Genomic DNA, 22280 nt, shown 5'->3' with positions numbered 1-22280 from the left:
TCCCCACAGCGCGAGATCTTGGCCAACCAGGGCCTGGGAAAAGACTCCTTCTACCTTTGCAGAGACAGCCTGTTAGGCCTGGGGTGTCGTCTGGGTGGCGCAGTGCCCAGGAGCACCCTGGTCCTGCCCACTCCACACCACAGCTGAAAGGTCCTGGGAGAGGTCTACCAAAGAGGCAGCCCAGATCTCCGGTGGAAGTGCAGGCACCGAACCTCAGCCCAGCCTAGCCCACACCACGGCCTGCACCAGACCTGGGACGTGACAGGTGAAGAGACGTGACTCCAGGCAGCTTCTGAGCAGAGACGTGGACACTCACAGGGGCACACAGGTCCTCTGTGACCGCACGGGCCTTGCTTGCTTTATTTTAGCAAGCACCTCCTTCGGGGCAGGGGCACTCGAGGGCAACAGCCTAATCAAACCTGAGCCTCAGGGCTCCAACTCCAGCAACTGGGGAGGAGGCCCCAACCCTGACAAGGCCCCCAAAGGCACCGAGCAGAAGCAGCCCAGCCTCAGATCCCGCACGGGCTCCGGACACTACAGCACCGTCTCTACTTCCTGTCAAGGGGATAACAGCCAGCACAGCCTGAGGAAAGGTATGGCTGGCATCCGTACCAATACCAGCCCTCGCACCAAACATGCTGGACACATACGCAGTCTATGTAGGAACACTCTCGCATAAAAATACCCCTCTAGGACCAGAGTAGAGAACTGTTCCTTCTAAATTCATAGTGACAGAGAAAGTTACGTAAAATGAAAAGGCAGAGAAACTATCCCACTTAAAAGATCGCAAGATTTAAATCCTATGCAACTGCATTGTGACGATCACTGTCCAACTCTGAATGCAATAAATGGAGCAATAAAAAAAGCCCCTTAAAAAAAGACCAAGAGAAAGTCACTGAAAGAACAAATAAGGACACAGAACTCACCAATCTACCAGAGCCTGAGTTCAAAAAGGTGGTAATAAAAATGCTAACTGAATTAAGAAGCATTGTCAATAGAAATGCAAACCGTAACTAGGAATGAGAAACTATAAAGATGAACCAATCAAAAATAGGTAATTCAATTGGCAAGATCAGAAGCAATCTAGAAGCAGTGAATAACGGATCAGATGACACAGAAGAATGAAAGTGTTCTGAGGCACAGAATTCACCCAATCAGAACTCAAACAGAAAATCAAATTAAAAAAAAAAAAAGTCTATGGGATAATATATAATGTACCAACCTATGTATAATAGGGTTCCAGAAGAAGAGAGAAGGGGAACAAAAATGAAGAAATTATGGCTAAAACTTCCCAAACCTAAAGAAGGAAACATCCAGTACAGGAAGCGCTGAGGGTCCCCAACAAGATGACTCTAAACAGACTCAGTGAGACAGATCATAATTAAAACAGCAAAAGTTAAAGAGCAGAGTCCAAAGGCAACAAGAGAAAAAAAAAGTCAACTACAAGGGAACCCCCATAAAACTACCAACTGATTTCTCTGCAAGAAACTTTGCAAGCCCAAAGGGAATGGCATGATATATTCAACGTCCTGAAAGGGAAAAACCTACAACCCAGGATACTCTACCCAGCAAGATTATCATTTAGAATTGAAAGAGAGAGAGAGAATTTCTTGGACAAGCAAAAACTAAGTTTTCAGCAATAATGAACCTACCCTAAAAGAATCATTGAGAGGTCTTCTCTAAATAGAATAGAAGCAAGAATCTATAGGAAAGGGAAAATCACAACAGAAAAGGCAAATATATAGTTACCACTTAAATAAGCCAGCACATGGATTAAACAATTTAAAAATTATGAAAGTGATTATAACTACAACAAACAGTAAAAAGACAGGCATGAAGATGTAAAACAGAACATCAAAATCACAGAATTTTGGTGGCCTAGCAGTTAAGGATCCAGCATTGCTCCTGCTGTGGCACAGGTTCAATCCTAGACCTGGGAATGTCCACATGCTCTGGCAAAAAAAAAAAAAAAAAACACAAAATAATCCTTAAACACTAGGCCATGAACGCCATGAGATTTCTATATATTATTAATCTTGTATCCTGCTAACTTGCTGAATTCATGTATTACTTCTCATGGCTTTTGCGTCAAGATTTTAGGGTTCTCTACAGACAGTCTCAGGTCATCTGCCAACAGTGAGTTTTACCTCTTCTCTTCCAATTTATACACTTTTATTTTTGTCTGACTGCTGTGGCAGAGACTTCCAATGCAAGTGGTGAGGAGTGGGCATCCTGTTTTGTTCCTGAATATAGCAGGCAGGCTTTCAGCTTTCTCAGTCTTCCAAGGCAAAGGAAAGAAAAGCAAAAACAAACTGGACCTAAGCGAACGTAAAAGCTTATTCTCAGCAAAGGAAACCATCAACTACATGAAAAGACAATCTACAGAAAGGGAGAAAATATTTGCAAATGATGCATCTGACGGGTTAATTTCCAAAACATACAGCTTATACAACTCAGTAGCGAAAAAACAAAGAACCCGATCAAAAATTGGGCAAAGGACCTAAGTAGACATTTTTTGAAAAAGACACACAGATGGCCAACAAAGCATAAGAAAAGCTGTTCAATACTGCGACTTATTAGAGAAACACAAATCCAAACCAAAATGAGGTATCTCCTCACACCAGTCAGAAGGGCTATCATCAAAAAAATCTATAAATAAGAAATGCTGGAGAAGGTGTGGAGAAAAGGGAACCTTCCTACGCAGATGGTGGGAATGTAAACTGGTGCAGCCACTATGGAAAACAGCATGGAGGTTCCTTAAAAAACTAAAAATAGAGCTACTATATGATCCAGCCATCCCACTCCTGGGTATATATCCGGAAAAAATGAAAACTCAAAAAGACACATGTACCCCCATGTTCCCAGCAGCACAATCCACAATAGCCAAACACAGAGATACCCAAGCGCTCATCAACAGGCAAGTGGCTGAAGAAGGTAACGACGCATACATATAACGGACTATTACTCACCTGTTAAAAAGAGCAGAAATTACCACACACCCTTGTAAGTTAACCATACTTCAGTAAAACTTGAACAAGTTAGAAAATAAAAATATTTTTAAAAATAAAATATTGCCAGTTGCAGCAACATGGTGGACGCAGAGAACATCCTGCTTCGTAGAGCAAGTCAGACTGAGAAAAACAGATCCTGCGTGACGTCCCTCGATGTGAAATCTAAACAAGTGACACAATGAGGGCGTCCCTGGTGGTCTGGTGGTTAGAATTCAAGACTTCCATTGCTGTGGCCGAGACTCGATCCCTCTGGGAACGGAGATCCCACCTCAAGCCACTGCGGCATACGGCAAAATAAAAATAAAGACGATGGCGGATTTATCCACAAAACAGAAACAGACTCACACAGAAAACAAACTCACGGTTCCTAAAGGGGAAGGCGGAAGGGATAAATTAGGAGTTCGGGATTAATGGATACGCCCTACTGTATAAAAAATAAACAACAAGGATTTACTATATAGCGACAGAGAGGTCTACATTCCATATCCTGTAACAACCTGTGATGGAACATAAGCTGCAAAAACAAACGCTTGAATTACTCTGCGGTACACTCAGAACTAATCCAATACTGTAAATCAACTATACTTCAAAAATTTTTTCCTTTAAAAACCGTCAAATATTTTTACCAGAACACCTGAGCATGAACTGCCTTTACAGTTAAGAAAAAAAGCTCCTCTAGGAGCTCCCGTTGTGGCTCCGCAGGATAAGGACACGACAGTCCCTGTGAGGAGGCAGGTTTGATCCCTGGCCTCGCTCCGTGGGTTAAGGATCTGGTGTTGCTGTGGCTGTAGCTCAGATTCAACCCCAAGCCCAGCAACTTCCATTTGCTACAGGTACAGCTGTGAAGAGGGGGGAAAAAAAAAAAAAAAAACCTCTCATATAAAACTATTTCCATTTAAAAAAATAATACAACAATAACAAAAAATAAACTAGGTCAGAACAGCTCACTCTTGTCCTCAACATACTTCAGGGCTTCAGCTGGTCACAGAACCAAGTGCATACACCTCGCAAGATGATGTCACAGCCCTCTGGTCCCTGCCCACCCCCTCCCACGGCAGCTGCTCCTCCACTGAGGTCACACGGGCAGGGAACGCAGGCTCCACAGCCTGGCCCGCCTTGTCCTCACAACAACCACTCCCTCCTGGGCCTCTAACACAGCATTTGCTTCACCCTGTCTTATTCTGGAATTCTAAACTATAAACTCCCTGAAGGCTTTCTGCATCTCTGCATTCCCCACACAACTTAGAACCATTCCTCTACCTCAAAACATATTTGTTAAACAGAAGAACAAATGTGCTTCATATTCAGTTGAGTTATAAGGATAGAGCTTTAAAAAAACGGACTGGCCTTCCATGGAAACCATGTAAATAAAAAAGCTTTAAAACCAGAGTTGAAAGAGTTGTTTATATGTGAATGAGTGCTGACTGGCTGTGGGTGTATTTCAAGTTCAACGCTGAAGCAGCGGGAAACCACCAGTGATCATTTCGCAACAACCTCCAGTTCAAGATGGCCAGCTGAGCCCAAACAGGGCTTCGCCTGCCACATCAACCCCCGAGAAAGGAAGAAAACACTCAGAAAATTCATTTATCCACGATGCTTTTCAAAAGGTGCTACGTCACACCTACTCGCAGTTTTGCATAGTGGATTTTCCCATCCTGCACCTCTCTCTGGCTCTTCCAAGCCTCTTTTCAGGTCACGGCAGCCCTTCCTCAACCCAGGAGGCACGCAGCCCGTGGTCCACGGGGGCGGGGGGGTGGGGGGCATTACCTGGGCATCGGCGATGTCCTCAAAGTTGTACTTGTCGGTAAGCTGGAGATAGTGAACGCTGAGAGGGGTGCCCAGGGCTTCCAGGGCCTCAGCGTGGCTGTGCAGATGCTCCAGTGCCAGCTGGTAATAGGAAGCCCTAGAGAACATTTCTAAATGGGAAAGAGAGTGGTTTCTTGAACTTAGGTAGACCATACAAAGACGATGCGATTCATGTTCAGCATGGACACAGAGACAAACGTGAAGCTTGTGGGTGGAATTATTATCAGGGACCATCCCGTCTGAACCGTCTGTCATATTACAAACCAAAGCATAGGACGTCAGCATCTGGGGATACGGCAGACAACCCAGGCCAAGGCATCCTGTGCCTCTGCCTCAGTTTTTCATCTAAGGGGTTTGATCACATCTTCTCTAACTTTCCTGTAAGTCCTCTGATTCCCTGACTTGCGCAAAGTGACAGGACTCATCCAGGCAGAGCTGGGACCATAACCTATGACTCAACATCTGAACAGTGCTCCTCCAGCTGAGAGGAAAGTCCTGATAAACCAGAACAGAACAGGGAGACCACAACAGCAACAACGACAAAACCCTTGGGCCAAGCAACAGGACATGGCAATGCTGATTGGTCAAGCTCACAGATTTATGCCAACATTTCATGGAGTTAAAGCTTATCAACTGTTCTGGGCCTTGGGGGTCCTTCTCGGCTCAAAGACTATCCCAGGAACCCCAGGACACACCTCCCTGACAGCGAGAGCAGGACCAGCTACCCAGGGAGAAAGCAAAGGAAGGTCGGCCTCCCAGGGAGGGGGATTTTCCACTGGGCAGCAAAGAACACTTGCCTCTGCAGGAGGCCTGACCTCTCGACGGGAGGGCCAAGGAGAACGCCCCCCCCCCCACCCCCCGCTTCCCAGAAGAGGGGCTATGGGGAAGGGGTGGGTGCTGCAGGCATGAATGAGGTGCCAGCCACGACAGAAAAGGGAGGAGAGGCTGGGTCCAGACCTTCCATCACCTCTGGGCCCTGCACATTGTGAAGTCTGGCTAAGGCACTAATATTACCCCTCGTCACAGGGACGAGATGACGGGCGCCCGGGAAGGTGACACAGCCCGTCAAGCACTGAGGCTGGGCTTCGGCCCAGGCCGCTGGCGGCAGAGCCCACTGGACTGTCCCTCTCGGCTGCCCCAGCCTCCTAGGGGGGCAAGGCTGACAGGCCCCTGACCCGCAGGCCTACCCCTTCCCGGCCCGGCCCACCGCCCCTGGCAGAGGGGAGGGATGCTGAGCTGCTGGGCCTGAACTCTCCCGGGAAGGTCCATCTCGGCACCTCGGGGAGCTCTGGGCCAGCCCTGACCGGAGGTGGGGAGAAGGGTGGCGGGGCCGTGGCTGTGTGCCTGGCTGCTGGTGACCCGCACTCGGTGCCGGGAGTGGAACTGCCCTGCCGGGAGCGAGGGTGAGGGGCCACGCTGGGCGGGCGCGAAGGACCTTCAAAGAAAGTCAGTGCGGGGGAAAAAAATGCGGCTGCTTCGCAACCAGTAACACTGAAATGTCCTTAAATGCCTCGGCCATTGTGGCCTGTCTTTACAAATTCAAATTTGGGTGCAGTGGGGCTGGAAGCGCATCTGTCAGGATTTTGCCAGCCTGGGCTCTGCCTTTACTCCCCGCTCTTGCCAGAGTCCTCGGCTCAAGGTCCCACCCTCCGCTAAATCAGCAGCGGAGAATGGCAGGGCGAACAGGCCGAGGACACTTGAGACAGAGCCGGTTTCCCACCCTTGTTCTTCGTGTGACCTCAGCAATCGTGCTGCACCTTCCACGGGGCAGGGGAGTGAAAGCCCATGTTCCTTTTCCAAAGTTTCTTAAGCACATGAGTCCTGTTCTCTTGATTTGTCCTTGTGGCTCTTGGGAAAACTGGGATTACAGGATAAGGCACAACGGACTCATGTTCGGGCTTCTAAAAGCAGCCCTGTCCCTCTTTCTCTAACCTGCTGAAGGCATCTGAGGCGTCTCCTCTGATGGGGGTGGGGGGGAGCGGAGAACCGGAAGGAGGCCGGGCCCCGGGCCTGCGTGTACTCACTCTGTATCAGGAAATACAAGAGGGTGCACGTCCCGCTAGTGGCCACGCTGCTGAAAAAGACCAGTTTCCCCAGAGGCACTGACATCCTGCTTCCTGGAGACTGAAAAACAAAAGACACGAATTTATGGTTAGATTCAGGTTCCAGCAAAGGCCTCTGCCTGGACGGGGCCCCATGGGAAGGCACACTAAGGAGGCCGCCACCCCTTGAGGACACCAGGGGCGGTTCTGGAGCCCAGGCAGAAGGGCCCTCCCGAGGGTGGCCTGCATCCAGGCCCCAGGCCGTGGGGGCGCCGGCTGAGCACAGAGCAAGCATTCAGGCCGCCGTCCTGACGGACAGAACCCGGCCTGTGAGCCAAGTGCCGCACAGCCGGGAAGCACAGCCACTTTGTCTCAGGCTGGCTGGTAAACAGGAAGCTGCTCCTTTTGTGGCAAGAGCTGGTCTTGTAAGCCTACGAATGGGCCGCAGTGCTCACTGGCTGCTTTCTTTCACATTCTGAAAAATGTCCCACCCCCTGGACGAGGAACTGCGGTCAGGACTTTCAGGCTGAATGAAGAGATGGAGCGGCGCCAGCTCAGCAAATTCAGGGCACCGAACCCACCCTGGCCCGACTCCTGTCCCCTGAAGGCCGGGTGGGCCTCGATGGCTCCTTCCCAGGGGTCTTCGAACCATTGCTCACACCCAGCCTAGGCCTTTCTGGCAAGTGTTAGATACCTGGCCATGAAACAGAGGCGGGCACTGGCTGAGATAAACGACAATTCAAACACCCCACAGCCAGACAAGCCACAGAAATGAGCCCTGGAATGTGAGGGACACGCAGCTCAGCGGAGGGGCAGCTCCAACCCAGCTCCAGCTCTCTGTGCCACGTGGGCCAAGTCGGGAAGGGTCTTCGGATTTTTCAAGAGGTCTTTTAGGTAAAATTGCCTGAATTCTAAATGTTGACAGCCAATTAAAAAAAAAAGGAAGCCTAACAAAATACATTTGTGGGAGTTCCCGTCGTGGCGCACTGGTTAACGAATCCGACTAGGAACCATGAGGTTGCGGGTTCAGTCCCTGCCCTTGCTCAGTGGGTTAACGATTCAGCGTTGCCGTGAGCTGTGGTGTAGGTTGCAGACGCGGCTCGGATCCCGAGTTGTTGTGGCTCTGGCGTAGGCCGGTGGCTGCGGCTCCGATTAGACCCCTAGCCTGGGAACCTCCATATGCCGAGGGAGCGGCCCAAGAAATAGCAACAACAGCAACAACAAAGACAAAAAAAAAAAATACATTTGTGAGTCAGATTCTCCGTGGGCTTCCAGCTGGCTCTGACCATGCAAGCTGCCCTGGGGCGTCCTCACCTCAGGTGAGATTTTGGTCACTCCTCTGCCCTCTGTGCTGACCCTTCTGGAGCAAAGAAAGAAAGAGAAGGAAAGGAAAGGAGGCGTTCCCGTTGTGGCTCAGTGGTAACAAACCCAAGTACTATCCATGACGAGGCAGGTTCAATCCCCGGCCTTGCTCCGTGGGTTAAGGATCGGCGTTGCTGTGGCTGTGGTGTAGGCCGGCAGCTGTAGCTCCAGTTCCACCCTTGGCCTGGGAACCTCCATATGCCGTGGGTGCGGCCCTAAAACAACTGAGCACAGAGCAAGCATTCAGCGTTGCCAAAAAAAAAAAAGAAAGGAAAGGAAAAGATTTGGGACAGAGGTGGACATTTCAGGTTTAGATAAAGGAAAAGATATAACCGTAAGTGTTTACGTCTCTGTTTGAATATCCTTTAACCTTATACCATGTGTTTAAAAGACAGAGCCTCTGCTGTGACCTAAAGAGGGCTGCAGGGCAGAACTGGGGGGATATGCTAGTGCCTCCGCTGGCTGATCTGAGTCTGCTTCGCCGCCTCTTCTAAAACATGGAAAAAGAACACCTGCCTACCTGTCCTTTCTGAAACCTGAAGGTAAATGAGTCCCGAAGGCCAGACGGCCTGTTAGAGGAGGTTCCTCCTGTGCACATTCTTTCTAGAAACTGGTCATTAAACACACCCTCCGACACACAGAAATATCTCTGAATGCAAGGTTTGGATGAATCGAATGGGAGAGGGTTCGTTATTTGTGTACTGTTTTGTTCAACTACGAAAAGGCTACTGAAACCCCCAAGAAATGTCCTGCCAGCTGCTGTGGGAACTTCAGCTGTGCTGTGCAGTAGGTAAGACCATTTCTCAGAGTTGGGGCTGCAGTCAATTACAGTAATGTGCTCTGGGAAAAGCCACTTAGTCTCATAATGCAAACGGCAGAGCATCTCCAAAGAATGCATGAGTCAGATCTTGCCTAACTGGGAGGAGAGCTCCGCAGGGTGGGGCAGCGAGAGGAGCACGCAGCCTCCCACAAGGCTCTGGTGTCTTAAGGGAGCGTGAGACGTGAGGGGAAAACCTCCCCAAACAATTCAGAGGAGAGCCACCCTGTCCCCCCCCCCCCCGCCCTGTGGCGTTAGAGCCACAAGTGAACGCTGAACACCAGGGAACCCACGACTATTTGGGGAGCAACATTCACCTGCTGTCTAACTTGAGGACAGGCTGGTGGGGAACCTGGTCCCAAAACACGTGTTCCTTTTGCCACTTCGCAGCCCAGCGTCCTTGGCAATCACTGAAGGAGAGCTGCCCTGCAATTAAACGAAGATCTGACATTAAAATCACTTTTCCAAACCCAGTGCTCTCTGGCTTCTCGTTTTCCACAGCCGAGATTTGTTTCCGGTCCAAGCTTTCGAGTAGGAACAAGAAGTTAGGGGTCCGTTCTCAAACGAGCCTTATCTGTCCAGAGCCCTGGCTTCTCCCTCTTTCTCTTCTGCCTTGGCAAGAAGCAAACACAGAGCCTGCTGGCTGCCCGTCCGAGACGATGCGTGTTCGGTGCAGCAGCCAGAGAACCGGTGTGGGCGGAGAGGGCGACTGACCCAGCGCGCGTCCCGGAGCCGGTCCGCAGCCACCGGCACCCAGGGCGCTCGCTGTCCGTGTAAGCAGCACACTGTGGACTCAGACAGCTTTTCAGGGTGAAAAGGAAACAACGGAGTGTACAGGCAGCCTTTAAAAATACTGATAGACTAACACGTATCTCGCAGGACTCTGTGCCCGGTACTCTTCTAAGCACCACACAGATTATAATTCACGGAATTCTCACAACCACCCTATGAGGTAGGAACTCTCAGCCCATTTTACAGATGGGTAAACTAAAAGCTTAAGTAACCGGCCCAGAGTCCCACAAAGAAGTGTCTGAGTGGCAGACCCAGGATTCAGACCCAGGCAGCCCAGATCTGGGGGCTGTGCCCTCACCACCAGGACACACACTCCCTCGAAGACATCTGTGATCTCAGAAACACTGAGAAGCGAAAAAGACCACGCCTCTGAGTAACGACACACTCCCAACGGTCAGTGCAAAGGCCGCGTCAGACGCGCCTTCCCGCTATTTCCTGTCGTCTGTCCACCTCCGTTCTTCCTTTCGCTCGGCAAACAGCCGTTGCGGGCCTGCCCCGGTCAGCAAGACGGTGCGGGGGCACAGACGACTCCCAGTCACTGCAACACCTGCAGGGCCACGGAGCACAGCCGCAGAGTCAGGCACCCCCACACGCCCGCAGGGCGCCCGTCACAGGCTCAGCAGCCTAGACCCATGCGTTTACTGAGGCAGTTTTCCTGCAGGTGGCCGTTGCGCCAAGTACCTCGTTCGAACTTGCACAAAGGCCCCTGTGGGTGAGCAGCCCAGTTAGACGACCTGCCCTGTGCAGCAGGGAGGAAGCGGCACCCAGGAAGTGGTCGGCCCTGCGTGGAGGCTCCAGCAAAGGCTTCACAGGGGAAACCTCCAGAGCAAACAGAGATAAGGGCCGGGAGGAGAGCTACAGATTCGCAGAAATGACGAGCAAAGGGAGAACAGAGTGGCAGAAACAAGGGCTGCAGCACCGCGGGCGGAAGGGGAGCCACGGGAAGTGGGTCTAGCAATGGAGGCCTTCCTGCGCAGAAAGGCACCTGCCCTGAGCTGCGGGTCCCGCTGAGGCCAGGGGCTGTGGGCCGGAGGGGCCAGGCGGCAGGCGGGCCAGGTGACCTGTGCGACAGACAGCACAGCCGGGGGCTCAGACCAGCATAGGAAGAGGGGGTCAAAAGGATGGCTTCTTAAAATATTTAGGATCCTTTTTCTGCACTTGCCAATATTTAGGGTAGTTCTCATATATGACGCCAAGGATGATGGGGCTGAGAAAGACACAGACGTCGGAAGAAAAATAAATAGATGAGGAAATGAAAACAAATGAAAAATAATTGTTCGAGATACAACTGGGGTGAAGTTCAGGCTCCAGACTACACACTCTCACGCACTGGACATTTCCTCGAGGTGGCCACGGATTTGACAGTGACCTTCCCATCTCTCAGCAGAAACGGCAGCCTGGGCGTCCGTGGAGGACGCTGCCTCCGCCGCTGAGAAAGCGCTCTCCCACGCCTCTCAGAAGGGGAGCCTCTCGGGTGGCTGGTGTCGCAAAGAGCGTATCTAGATTTTTAAGTTCAAAACTCTTAAGTGGCTCTGTTTCATCTCTTAATGAAAACCACAATCACAGGCCAAGAAAAAAAAGACATGAACAGACTTGTACAAGTGGGCCAAACAGTGAGAGGACCCACCCGGCAGGAGGCTCTGCTGGGCCGCCCGGCCCTGGTGGCGAGCTAAGGCAGTCGCCACCAGCCTGGCCTCCGGGGAGCCGCCGTGGGTCACAGCCCGTGTCCCTTCTGCACCAGCCTCACCAGCCGACAGGGTTTAGCAGCCCCCTAACCGCACGAAAATATTCAGGAAGGCGCTGCGACAGGAGAGGCAGATTTTCTGCCACCTCCAGGAACAGGACACTTCAGAACTAAGCTTGGATGAGAACTGAACATTTTTAAACTTGATGTGAAAATCTTACAGAAACTCAAATTCAGCGGGTTCACTACCCAGCCAATTAAGAATTTTTTGGCTTTACAGTTAGCTGAGAGGAAAGGCCTGCAAATCATTTTGAAAATGAAGGGGCTGGTGAGCCACAGGAGGTGGGACAAAGCAGAGGCAAGGTCTCTCCAGAAAGAGGTCCCGGGAGCTCTGCTCAGACAACCAAAGGGTGACTTGGGTCCCCAAAAGCCGGTGGTGCACAAGCTTTTTTCCAGATACTGAACCCCTTTCTAGAGCCAAAGGGCAATCTGTCTGGCAGCTATGGGAGCTGGCACAGGGTCGGGGGCCCCCTCCCGCTGCCTCCCCTCGAGCACCCGACCAGATGAAGGAGAAGTACCAGGAGTGGGATGGACAGAAGCCCCGAGGGCTTGAGCCAGAGGCAGGATCTGACCCAGGAAGAGTGGGAGCGGTTCCCTGGGGCATCTCTGTGCACCCTAGAATCACCTGAGAAGCAGCTCAGAGTCATGCAGCGCTTCCACAGCAGAGCCGTGACATGCATCTGTCTGGCCCCAGAGGCCCAGTCTCTCCACTGAGTGCAAAACACCCGTTACAGACCATGGGTTTCAGAACCAGCAGCTTCAACATTGGTATGTGTTGTCCAAAAGCCACTCCAAAAGTTCATGTGTGCCGATATATCCCTAGGCTGTCACTTCAGGGGACAAGACAAACCAGAGATGTGAAATCTGCCTAGCAACTACCAGGGAGAGAAGGCAGACAGACCTTCCTACTGGATGAATGCCACTGCCTGAGCCACTGCGGCTCCTGAGGACCACGTACCTCCCAGTCTCTATAAAACCAAACCGCGATGGGGAGGGAGGGCGGAGGAGGGAGGAAATTAGGCTTGTGAAAACTACAGCAGTAAGAATTAAAATTAGAGGGAGTTCCCTGGTGGCTCAGCAGGTTAAGGATCCAGCATCATCACAGTAGTTGCTCAAGTCACCGCTGTGGCACAGGTTGGATCCCTGGCCCAAGAACATCTTCATGCTGTGGAACGGGGCGGGGTGTGTGTTTGTGTGTGGAGAATTAAAATTTGAGTGAAAAACTAAGGAACAAACAAAAGCAAAAAGGCAAAAACTTGAGGAGAAACCATTTAAGGCTAACAGTAAAAACTGAAAGTATAACAGCATGCAAGTAAATGTGATATATTTTTTTTAATTAAAAGAAACTATTCTCAAAGACGAAAGAAACGTGTGATGGATTTGTTAATTACGGAGACAGAGGGCATCCTTTCACAGTGTGTATCAAATCATCGCAACTGTATACTTCAAATATCTTACAATTTGTCAACTGATACTCCAGTCAACACACACACAAGAGAGTATGTTCAAAGGAGGCAACGACGGAGGCTCTAATCCCTGATGTCTGCTGTGGACAGTGAGACAGCAGGGGTGCAGGTGCACACCGAAAACCCTGTGAAGAGACGACAGCGAGACCTTCAACAAGCCAAGGCAGAGGCCTCAGGAGAAACCCACCTGCCGACATCTTGGTCTGAAGCTTCCAGCCTCCAAGACTGTAAGCAAAGAGATTTTCTTTTAGTTAGGCCCCTTCTCCCAAATGAAAAGACTAAGAAGGTACGCATTTTTTTTAAAGTTAGCATAAAAACATTAGTATCAGCTTTTTAACCAGTTTTGGCTCTGGAGTCTTAGAATGACAGAGCTTCTCAAAGAAAGCTCTCTGTTCTGAACTCGGGATAGTCATGAAGCAAGCACGCTGGCACGAGTCAAATTTCACCTTTGCTTAAGCCACGTTAAGAATGTTGATAAGGGAGTTCCCGTCGTGGTGCAGTGGTTGGCGAATCCGACTAGGAACCATGAGGTTGCGGGTTCGGTCCCTGCCCTCGCTCAGTGGGTTAACGATCCGGCATTGCCGTGAGCTGTGGTGTAGGTTGCAGACGCGGCTCGGATCCTGCGTTGCTGTGGCTCTGGCGTAGGCCGGTGGCTACATCTCCGATTAGACCCCTAGCCTGGGAACCTCCATATGCCGAGGGAGCGGCCCAAAGAAATAGCAAAAAGACCAAAAAAAAAAAGAATGTTGATGAAAGGTTGTCCAACATTCTTTGCATCCAAAGTATCCGTCAGTGATCCCAGGAGACCATGACTACCAGGAAAGAGGTCCTGGTGCCAAAAAAAGGACGAACATTTTTAAAGATTAATAAAATATAAGATTAAAAAAAAAACAAAAAAAACACCATCTAGTTTAAGAAGGCACCAGGCTACCTGAAATAAATTTACGAATCCCATTTAAAACACCGATAAAGACAAACACAGACAGCAGAGCCTGGTATGAACAGTAACAGTTGACTAAGCACAGACACACTCCAGTGGCCAAATGCAGCCCCGCCTCTGAGGGTAAGAGCACAGCTGCCAGGAAGTGCGTGGGAAGGGGTGCAGCCTTCACCTCTCTGCACCCCAGGCTCTGGGTCTGCAGCATTCAGGAAACAGGCAGCCGCCCCCCCCTGGGTAAGTCCTGACAGGCAGGCTCCCTTCCCCATTAGGAGTTCTTTTTCTATATCCATTCCAAGTCTGTAATCGCAGTAAACACAATCCCGCAGTAAGCGGACATGGGACTGGCAGGGGCAAGGATTCACTTTAAGAAATAAAATAACATGGAGAAGAGCACTGAGTTGAGCACTTAATGAGTCATTGAAAGACATTTCCTGTAAGAACCAAGAACAGTGGAAAAGAGACATTATGCTAAGAAGGAAATGGAAGAAAGTCAGATAAGAAGATTAAGAGTAAAACCGACATTAGCATTGGCGAGAGCAGCAGAATTAACACGACAGAAAAGCTGAATTCATAATGAGGAAGTTAAATTCAAGAAGTTTTTCCATAAAGTGGAATGAAAAGCCAAAAATATGAAAATTCAGAGCAAGTAAATGACAAAGGCTAACTTTATTTTTTAAAAATTTTTATTATAGTTGATTTACAATGTTCAACTCCAATTTTAGAACTAAGATCTATCAAACCGATTATTACAACTTCTGTTAAATGGAAGAAGAGATAAAACAAAATTATACTAGAAGAAAACTTGACAGAGTTGAAAAAAGACAAAAAGGCACACCATGTTCCAGATCCATTCACCACCCCTTACTGGCAAAAACCTAGTATTACAGAATAGGAAAAGAAAAGAAGAATCATCCAGTGCCCCCAAAAGGTGTACCTATAAAGGACAATGACTCCCCAAAGACAATGGAATGAGAACAATAAATTCCTGAGAAGCACAGAATGTGATCCAAAAACTTTATAACCAACCCAACTGCTGGAAGACAAGATGAAAACGCAAAAAAAATTTAGAAAGAATTCAGGTATTATATAACCTACATAGCCTTCCTGAAACATTAGCTGCATTTTACATTGTATTGCATTTTATCAAAATATAAACCCAAATTCCCTAGATATAATGGTATACTAGACTGACAGCATGCACTGAGACCAATTAGTTAGATCTAAATAATAACTGTTTATATATTTACAAAATGAATGAAAACATCTACAACATTTTAGATAGAATATACACAATATTTAAATTTATAAGACGACCTCAAATTCCACGTAATAAAAAAAGGAAGTAAAATCATGCTGAAGGCCTCCTTCATTCTAACTAAAAGTATTATTATTTTTCTTGATATTGATAGAGAAACTTTAATATAATTAAAAGCATGATGCAAATTCACTACAGGAAATAAAAACCTTAGTCCTGGGAACAGTATCATGTCAACTAAAACAATAAATATGAAGGGTTCAGCCTCTCCTATTGTAGTAAGTACTCTCCCAGGATGGACCGCGGTGAATCACACCCCCTGGTATATACACCTTCTCGTGGGGGTAGTATGGGCTGGCTCTGTGACGTGCTTGAGCCAACAGAACGAGGCAGAACTGATGCTGCGGCAGTTCCACACCTCATCTTTAAACAGGCCTGGCAGGTTCCACTTTAGCACTCTTGGAATCCCGAGGTGTCATATAAGAAGTACGGGTACCCTACCCTGAAGAGACCACATAAGAAGCGTAAGTGAAGAGGCCACGTGGTGAGGGAGAGGCCTAAGACCAGTGGATGGAAAGACGGGAGGGAGGGAAGAAGAGAGGAAAGCAGGTAGGTAGGTAGATTAGGCAGGTAGGTAGTGAGGTAGATATGCCCCAGTGTCCCAAGATCCCAGGTGAGCCCAGCCATCCCTGCACCAAGGCACTAACCATGTGAATGAGCCACCAGATGACTGCAGTACCAGCAGAATAACCACAGAATGGAAGAACCATCCAGCTATTACAACCATAAATCAGCGAGAGTTAATAAAATGGTTCTAGTTTAAAGCTACCAAATTTTGAGATGATGTGTTATACAGCAATAGAAAACTAAAACATCATTTTAAAGTTTTTCTAAAAGGATTAAAAAAAAAAAAGCTTTTTCACGTTGCCGTGAGCTGTGGTGTAGGTCGCAGATGTGGCTTGGATTTGGCATTGCCGTGGCTCTGGCACGTAGGCTGGTGGCTACGGCTCCGATTAAACCCCTAGCCTGGAATCTCCGTATGCCGCGGGAGCGGCCCTAGAAAAGGCAAAAACAAAAAAAAAAAACAAACAAAAAAAACCCAAAAAAAACCACCTCTTTCAAATATATGTATCACTTTTAAAAGCAACAATTTAAAAAGCAATAGAAGGCTTAAAAACAGAAGACTTGGCATAGTCATGCAGAAACAGAGTAGAAATCGTCAAAAAGTAGAATTTAAGGCAAAGAGCATTAATGGCATAGAAATGGGCAAAAACATAATAGTTACAAAATGAGTGGCAAACAATATACGTTACAACACAGCCGAAGGAGAAATCTGACCACGACCATAGTAGGCACCCCATGTCATCTTCCATCTTTTTTTTTCCTCTTTAGGGGCCCCCCTAGGCATATGGACGTTTCCAGGCTAGGGGATGAATCAGAGTTGCAGCTGCCAGCCTGCATCACAGCCACAGCAACGCAGGATCTGAGCTGCGTCTGTGACCTACACCACAGCTCGTGGCAATCCCATATCCTTAACCCCTGAGCAAGGCCATGGATCAACCCACATCTTCACGGATACTAGTCAGGTTCTTAACCCCTGAGCCCCAGCAGGAACTCCTTGAATAATTTTTTGACCTTGCAAAGTTCAATGCAAGGGTGTGTGTTACATGCTTGGACATACGGAGCCTTCCCAGTGGCTAACAGATGGCATTCATCCCATAAGGCTTTGTGGAACTGACATAAACATTCTGTTTTAACTACCCATTCCTGTGACTGCTTCCTGGAAATCAATCTGTACAGCTCTTAAGGGCAGAGCAAGCATAGATCAGGGAGTGCGTATCTTAAACCAAGCAAACTCAACCATGCTGGAAACACCTCACACTACTGCAAGTGGCCATTAGCCTTCCTTTGGACAATGAGTTTGAAATACAGTGGAAGAACTTACATTAGTTTAATGCCATCTTCAGAAAGAATGAAACAAAGTGTTAACGATTGTTACCCAGTCACTCAATCAACCCATATCTGACAACTGCACACAAAAGACCAGGCACCATTCGGTGCACCAGAAACCCAGCAGAGAACAGGACAGGTGTCTGGGTTTACAACGCAGTGCGAGGAGACAGGCGACACACAACGAGATCATTTCCATGAGGGGTAAATACTTTGGAAAAAAGAGTATCAAGAGAAAGAGAAGTCGTCACAGACTAGGTGAAAATATCTGCAAAAGACATATCTGATAAAGGACTTTTATCCAAAACATACAAAGACTCATAAAACCGAACAAAAATGAATCGACTAATAGAAAATGGGCAAAAAATCTGAACAAACTCACCAAAAAGACATACAGATGACATAAGCACATGAAAAGATGCTCGATGTCTCATGTTACTAGGAAATTACAAATTAAAACCTTGCGATACCATCATGCACCTATTAGAACTGCTAAAACCTGAAACACCAACTGCTGGAGGCAGAGCAGTCACTGCTGGTGGGAGAGTTCATCCGCTTGGGAGGCAGCTACTTGCAAGGCTAACCTGCTCGCCTCGGCTGCTTACACACAGAGGTCCCCAAACGTGACACGCTAGGATACAAAAGGGGGAAAGGGCAATTTTAGCGCAGACTGAGGAGGCCTCTCTGCCTAGGCCTGAGCCGAGACCGAAGGCGTCGTCTGTGAGCCGGGCCGAGGGCGAGGGCACCAGCCGAAGGCCTGAGGCAGCCACGCTTGGTCTGCTGGGCAGCAGAGAGCAGGCCCGCGGGTACGGAGGCGGGCAGGGCCTCCACCACCCAGATCTTTGTAGGGTCTGGTACTGAGTATGCGTTTTATTCCAAGTGTAACAAGAAACCGCTAAAGGTTTCAATCTAGGGATGACGTACTCTGGCTTGGTGTTTTGTTTTTTTGAGGTTTTTTTGAGATTTCTCTAGAAGAGGCATGGAGGAAGCAGCAGGAAGTCGAGTTACAAGGTTCTGTGGCCAAGCACACCAAAGATGATGGCCGCTGACCAGCTGGGAGCAGTGGAGACGCAAGAAGTGAACCCACGTCTGGAATGAAGCAACATGACAAGAGTGAAGGGCAAGGTGCATCACAGTGACTGCAGAGAATTTATCATTATCCTCACGCCTCCTCACAAATATCTGGAGCATTCCACGCTACCACGAAGTCAGAATTTAGAAATGCTCAGAGTCTTGGCACAAAGCTTTCAAGGGTCAACTAGTATTTCTAAATCGGACTGCTCATGACGTCTCATCTCTCTGAACGACATGCATTTTTGAGGCCATTCTCTTAAAGATGTGCACACACAGCAAGAAGACATTCAGTATTTTCTGGCATCCAAACTTCGCGGATTCTGATTCATAGCTATTTTGCAAGAGTATGAGTAAGGCAAACCCTATTATATGAAACATTTACTTCAGCATTTCTAGTAAAAGCCTCCACTTTAGAAAAAGAAAGAATCTAAAAAAGTAAGACGATTTGGTATCAGTGATTGGAATCAGAGTCTGGGAGGCTTGGGCTTAACTCCACCGCCCCGGAAATGCTCCCTTTATCTGCACAGACTCCACGATCTGCCTGCCTTCCTGTCACCTCTCTGGCCAGTCCCCTCAAGCTCCTTCCCGCGCGGCCTATCGTCCCTCGACCTGTCCTGGATCCTCCCTCATTTTACGCTGGGGCTGAAGGGCACCCTCTTCACTTACGACGAAGCCCAGATACCGAAGCTCTAACGCCCAGCATGTCAGAATGGAACTGCATTTGAAAGTAAGGTCTTCAAAGAAGCAATTAGGTTAAAATGAGGTCTTCAGAGTAGCCCCTAATCCAACCATGACTGGTGTCCTCAGAAAAAGAAATTTGGACACAGACGTGCGGACAGAGGAAAGACCATGTGAGGACAAAGGGAGAAACTGGCCATCTTCAAGCAAACGAGAGAGCTCTCCAAAGAAACCAAAAGGGATGACACCTCCAGAACTGCGAGGAAATAAATTCCTGCTATTTAAACAATGTGGTCTGGCGTATTTTGTTACAGCAGCCTTAGCAAACGCTAAGCATACACATTATGTACCTTCTTCCACCCCCACCCCAGTCGTCACCTAAGATCTCATTCAACGGTTGGAATTTGGGTCCAAGATGACTGCCAAATTTCTACACCGAGGCCAGGCAACCCTCCTGTGCTGAAACTAAATCTCTATGAAACACACATGTCCCCAGGGGAGCGCCTTTCCCCATCCTGCCCTTTCCCATGCCAGGTCTCCCCTTTCTGCATCCTCTCCTGGGGTGGCTGGAACCAATCCAGGTGCCTAAGTAAGGTCCCTGAAAGCCATCTTCGCAAAAAACAGAAGAGCTACCACTACTTACAAAGCACATGAGAGCTGTACACATGTCCCTCAAAGAAACGAGAGCTGTCAAATCCTCCTGGCGGAGTGTGCGTCAGGAACAGCCCCGTGGGCACCTGTTTGACAGTACCTGTTACAGGTGCATGCACAGGACTTCCTGCTATGGCCCAGCGGGTTAAGGATCCAGTGTTGCTGCAGCTGCAGTGTAGGTCACAGCTGTAGCTCAGATTCGATCCCTGGCCTGGAAACGTCCATGTGCTGTGGGCGTGGCTGAAAAAGAAAAAAAAAAAAAGTATACATGTACATACCCAACAACCCAGAAATTTCCCAAGACATACGTATAATCGAAAAACATACGTACATACATACCTGGAAAAGCACATGGAAGCGTGTTCGTAGCCGTATTGCGTACTGTGCATAACTAACACAGTCCCCAGCGGGCTGCTCTGCACTCTACGCCGGCAGCGTTCACCTCTGAGGAAGACAACAGGCCTGTGGACACGACAGACCCGCAGCCGTCATCACTGAGGACCTCATTTCGGACCCCAGCTGACTGCTTCAGCGCCAACAAAACCAACAGCCGGCACAGGCGCCCTGGACCTCCTGCAGACTTCACTGCTGACACTTTCACCCACAGTCTCCCCGCTCACAGACACAGGGCCCGAGTCCTTCCCCATTCCCTCCCCGGCTCCCCTCCTCAGTGCAAGCAAGACACCAGCCCAGGCCCCTGCAGCTGACCCCCACTGCTATGCCGGCCCCTATGGCCAGTCCTTGTAGCCACACATGTGCACACCAACGGCTAAGGCCCGCATGGCTGCTCATGGGCCCAGCTAAGGCTCCGACTCCTGTCACTGGTCTGCACAGCTGTAAGTGCTGGCAGCTAGCTGCTGAGGGCCACCGGCCCCGACTCCCATCGCAGGCCTCCAAGGCCCCACACACGCCCACAGTAAGACCCTGAAGCTATACAAGTGTATGGTGATGGCCTGGGCAACCACAGCTGCTCAGGCACCCAGAGCAGGCCTCAGCTCCTGTCACTGGCCTGTACGTCACGTGTGCCCCAGCACTCACACCCCCACACCTGCAGGCCTTAATTCCAGAGACCAGCTCCCAAAGCCATGCACGTCCCTATGGCTACTTCTGAAAACTCACTAGTCAGCTCCAACAGTCAAGTCTCCTAGAGTAGGCCCCAGACCCTGCTGCTACTCTACTGCACCTCTGACCTTGTCATCATGCATGTATCTGCAGCCAATCCTGCCCACACAGACACCTGCAGACAGGCCTCACAGCCAAGCACGCGCACACCACCAAGTTCACCCCCCGCCCCCCTGTCCTGATACCTTGCTGCTGGAGCTACGGGCACCACCGAGGAATTCAGCAGCCCTTGTAGCCACTGTGGACCCACGCCAGCTCTCGCCAACCATCACATGGTCGCTGATGCAGTGGACTCCTGCCGTTTGAACTGACAAGATACCACCAACCGCAGGGCCTAGAGGTGCCACATGCCCCTGCACTTGGCACCCTACACCACTAGGCCCAGACTGACAGCACACTCTAGTGTGCCCCCATCTGCAGGTGAAGGTCCTTCCTTAGCGAAGTCAGTCCATCAGGCCTAGAAGTGACTGCTTCTTCAAATACACAGATACTGCGAAAGGCTACAGTAATCACAGAGAAACAAGGGGAAATATGACACCATAAGAGAATTATAGCAAAATTCCAGTAACTAACCCCTCAAAAAGGGAGAAACACAAATTACCTGACAAGGAATTCCAAAAAATTGTTATAAAGACGGTCAGAGAGCTACAAGAGAACACAGATAAACTATTTAAGGAAATCGGGAAAATAAGAAAATGAAAAGTGTAACAGAAATAATTTTTTTTTAATTAAAAAAACATAAAAAAAGAACCAAACACATTTTGGGGCTGAAGAATATAACTGGTTAACTGAAGAATTCAACAGAGAACTTCAACAGCAGATGACATCAAACAGGAGAAGGAGTCAATGAGCTCCAAGGTCATGGAAACTATCCAATCCGAGGGACAAAAAAAATGAAACGGAATAAAGAAAGTCTATGAAACATATGGGGCCCCATTAGAAGAAATAAATGATATATTCCAAGAGTTTCAGAAGAAAAGCCAGAGAAAGGGCAGAAAGCTTTGCTTAAAGACATAACGGCAGAGAACTTTCCAAATGGGGAGGAACTTGGACATCCAAGTTCCTGAAGCTCATAAATCTCTAAACAACTCAACTCAAAGATACCTTCTCCAAGACACATAATAATATAACTTTGAAAATTAAGAGACAGAGAATCTCAAGGGCAGTAAGAGAAAAGAAGCTTGTCCCCACAAGGGAACCCCCATAGGCAATCAGCGGCTTTCTGAACAGAAACCTTACAAGCTGGGAGAAAGTAGGATGATATATTCTAATGCCAAAAGAAAAAAATGACAACCAAAAATCCTTTATCTGACAAAGTTGTCCTGAAGAAAGGAAGGAGAGGGGAAAAATGTTCCCAGACCAAAAAAAGCCTGAGGGAGTGCATCGTCACTAGACGTGCTTTACCAAAAATGTTTTTACGATCCCTCGAGCTAAAAAGAACACTAAAGTAAAAATGAGAGCACATGAAAACATGAAACACACTGGCAAAGTTAAGTGGTCAAATTCAGAAAACTCTAATACTGTTATATATTCATATGTTAATTAACTCTAGTATAAAGGTTAGAGAACA

At 48.7% G+C, this 22280-nt stretch overlaps 1 protein-coding gene across 6 annotated transcripts in view; it reads right to left on the bottom strand.

Annotated features, from left to right (window-relative positions):
- LOC125117804 (cytochrome c oxidase assembly factor 1 homolog) overlaps positions 1–22280 on the bottom strand; it is an 87052-nt gene that overhangs the window by 3924 nt on the left and 60848 nt on the right. For 2 of the 6 annotated variants that reach the window (XM_047763886.1, XM_047763888.1), the window contains exons 2-4: positions 9356–9464; positions 6842–6941; positions 4779–4927 (exon numbers count right to left, since the gene is read on the bottom strand). In XM_047763886.1, coding sequence (XP_047619842.1) covers positions 4779–4927; positions 6842–6926 — 234 coding nt within the window. In that variant the 5' untranslated portion in view covers positions 6927–6941; positions 9356–9464. Of the gene's footprint in view, positions 1–4778; positions 4928–6841; positions 7268–8173; positions 8192–9355; positions 9465–19927; positions 20051–22280 lie in introns of those variants that run through there. The other 4 variants (XM_047763887.1, XM_047763885.1, XM_047763884.1 and 1 more) reach the window with 4 other exon arrangements.

This window comes from Phacochoerus africanus, chromosome 16, assembly GCF_016906955.1.
Source record: "Phacochoerus africanus isolate WHEZ1 chromosome 16, ROS_Pafr_v1, whole genome shotgun sequence".
Lineage (NCBI taxonomy): Eukaryota > Metazoa > Chordata > Mammalia > Artiodactyla > Suidae > Phacochoerus > Phacochoerus africanus.
The sequence above is the reverse complement of the archived record's forward strand: the minus strand, read 5'-3'. Positions and strand labels throughout refer to the sequence as shown.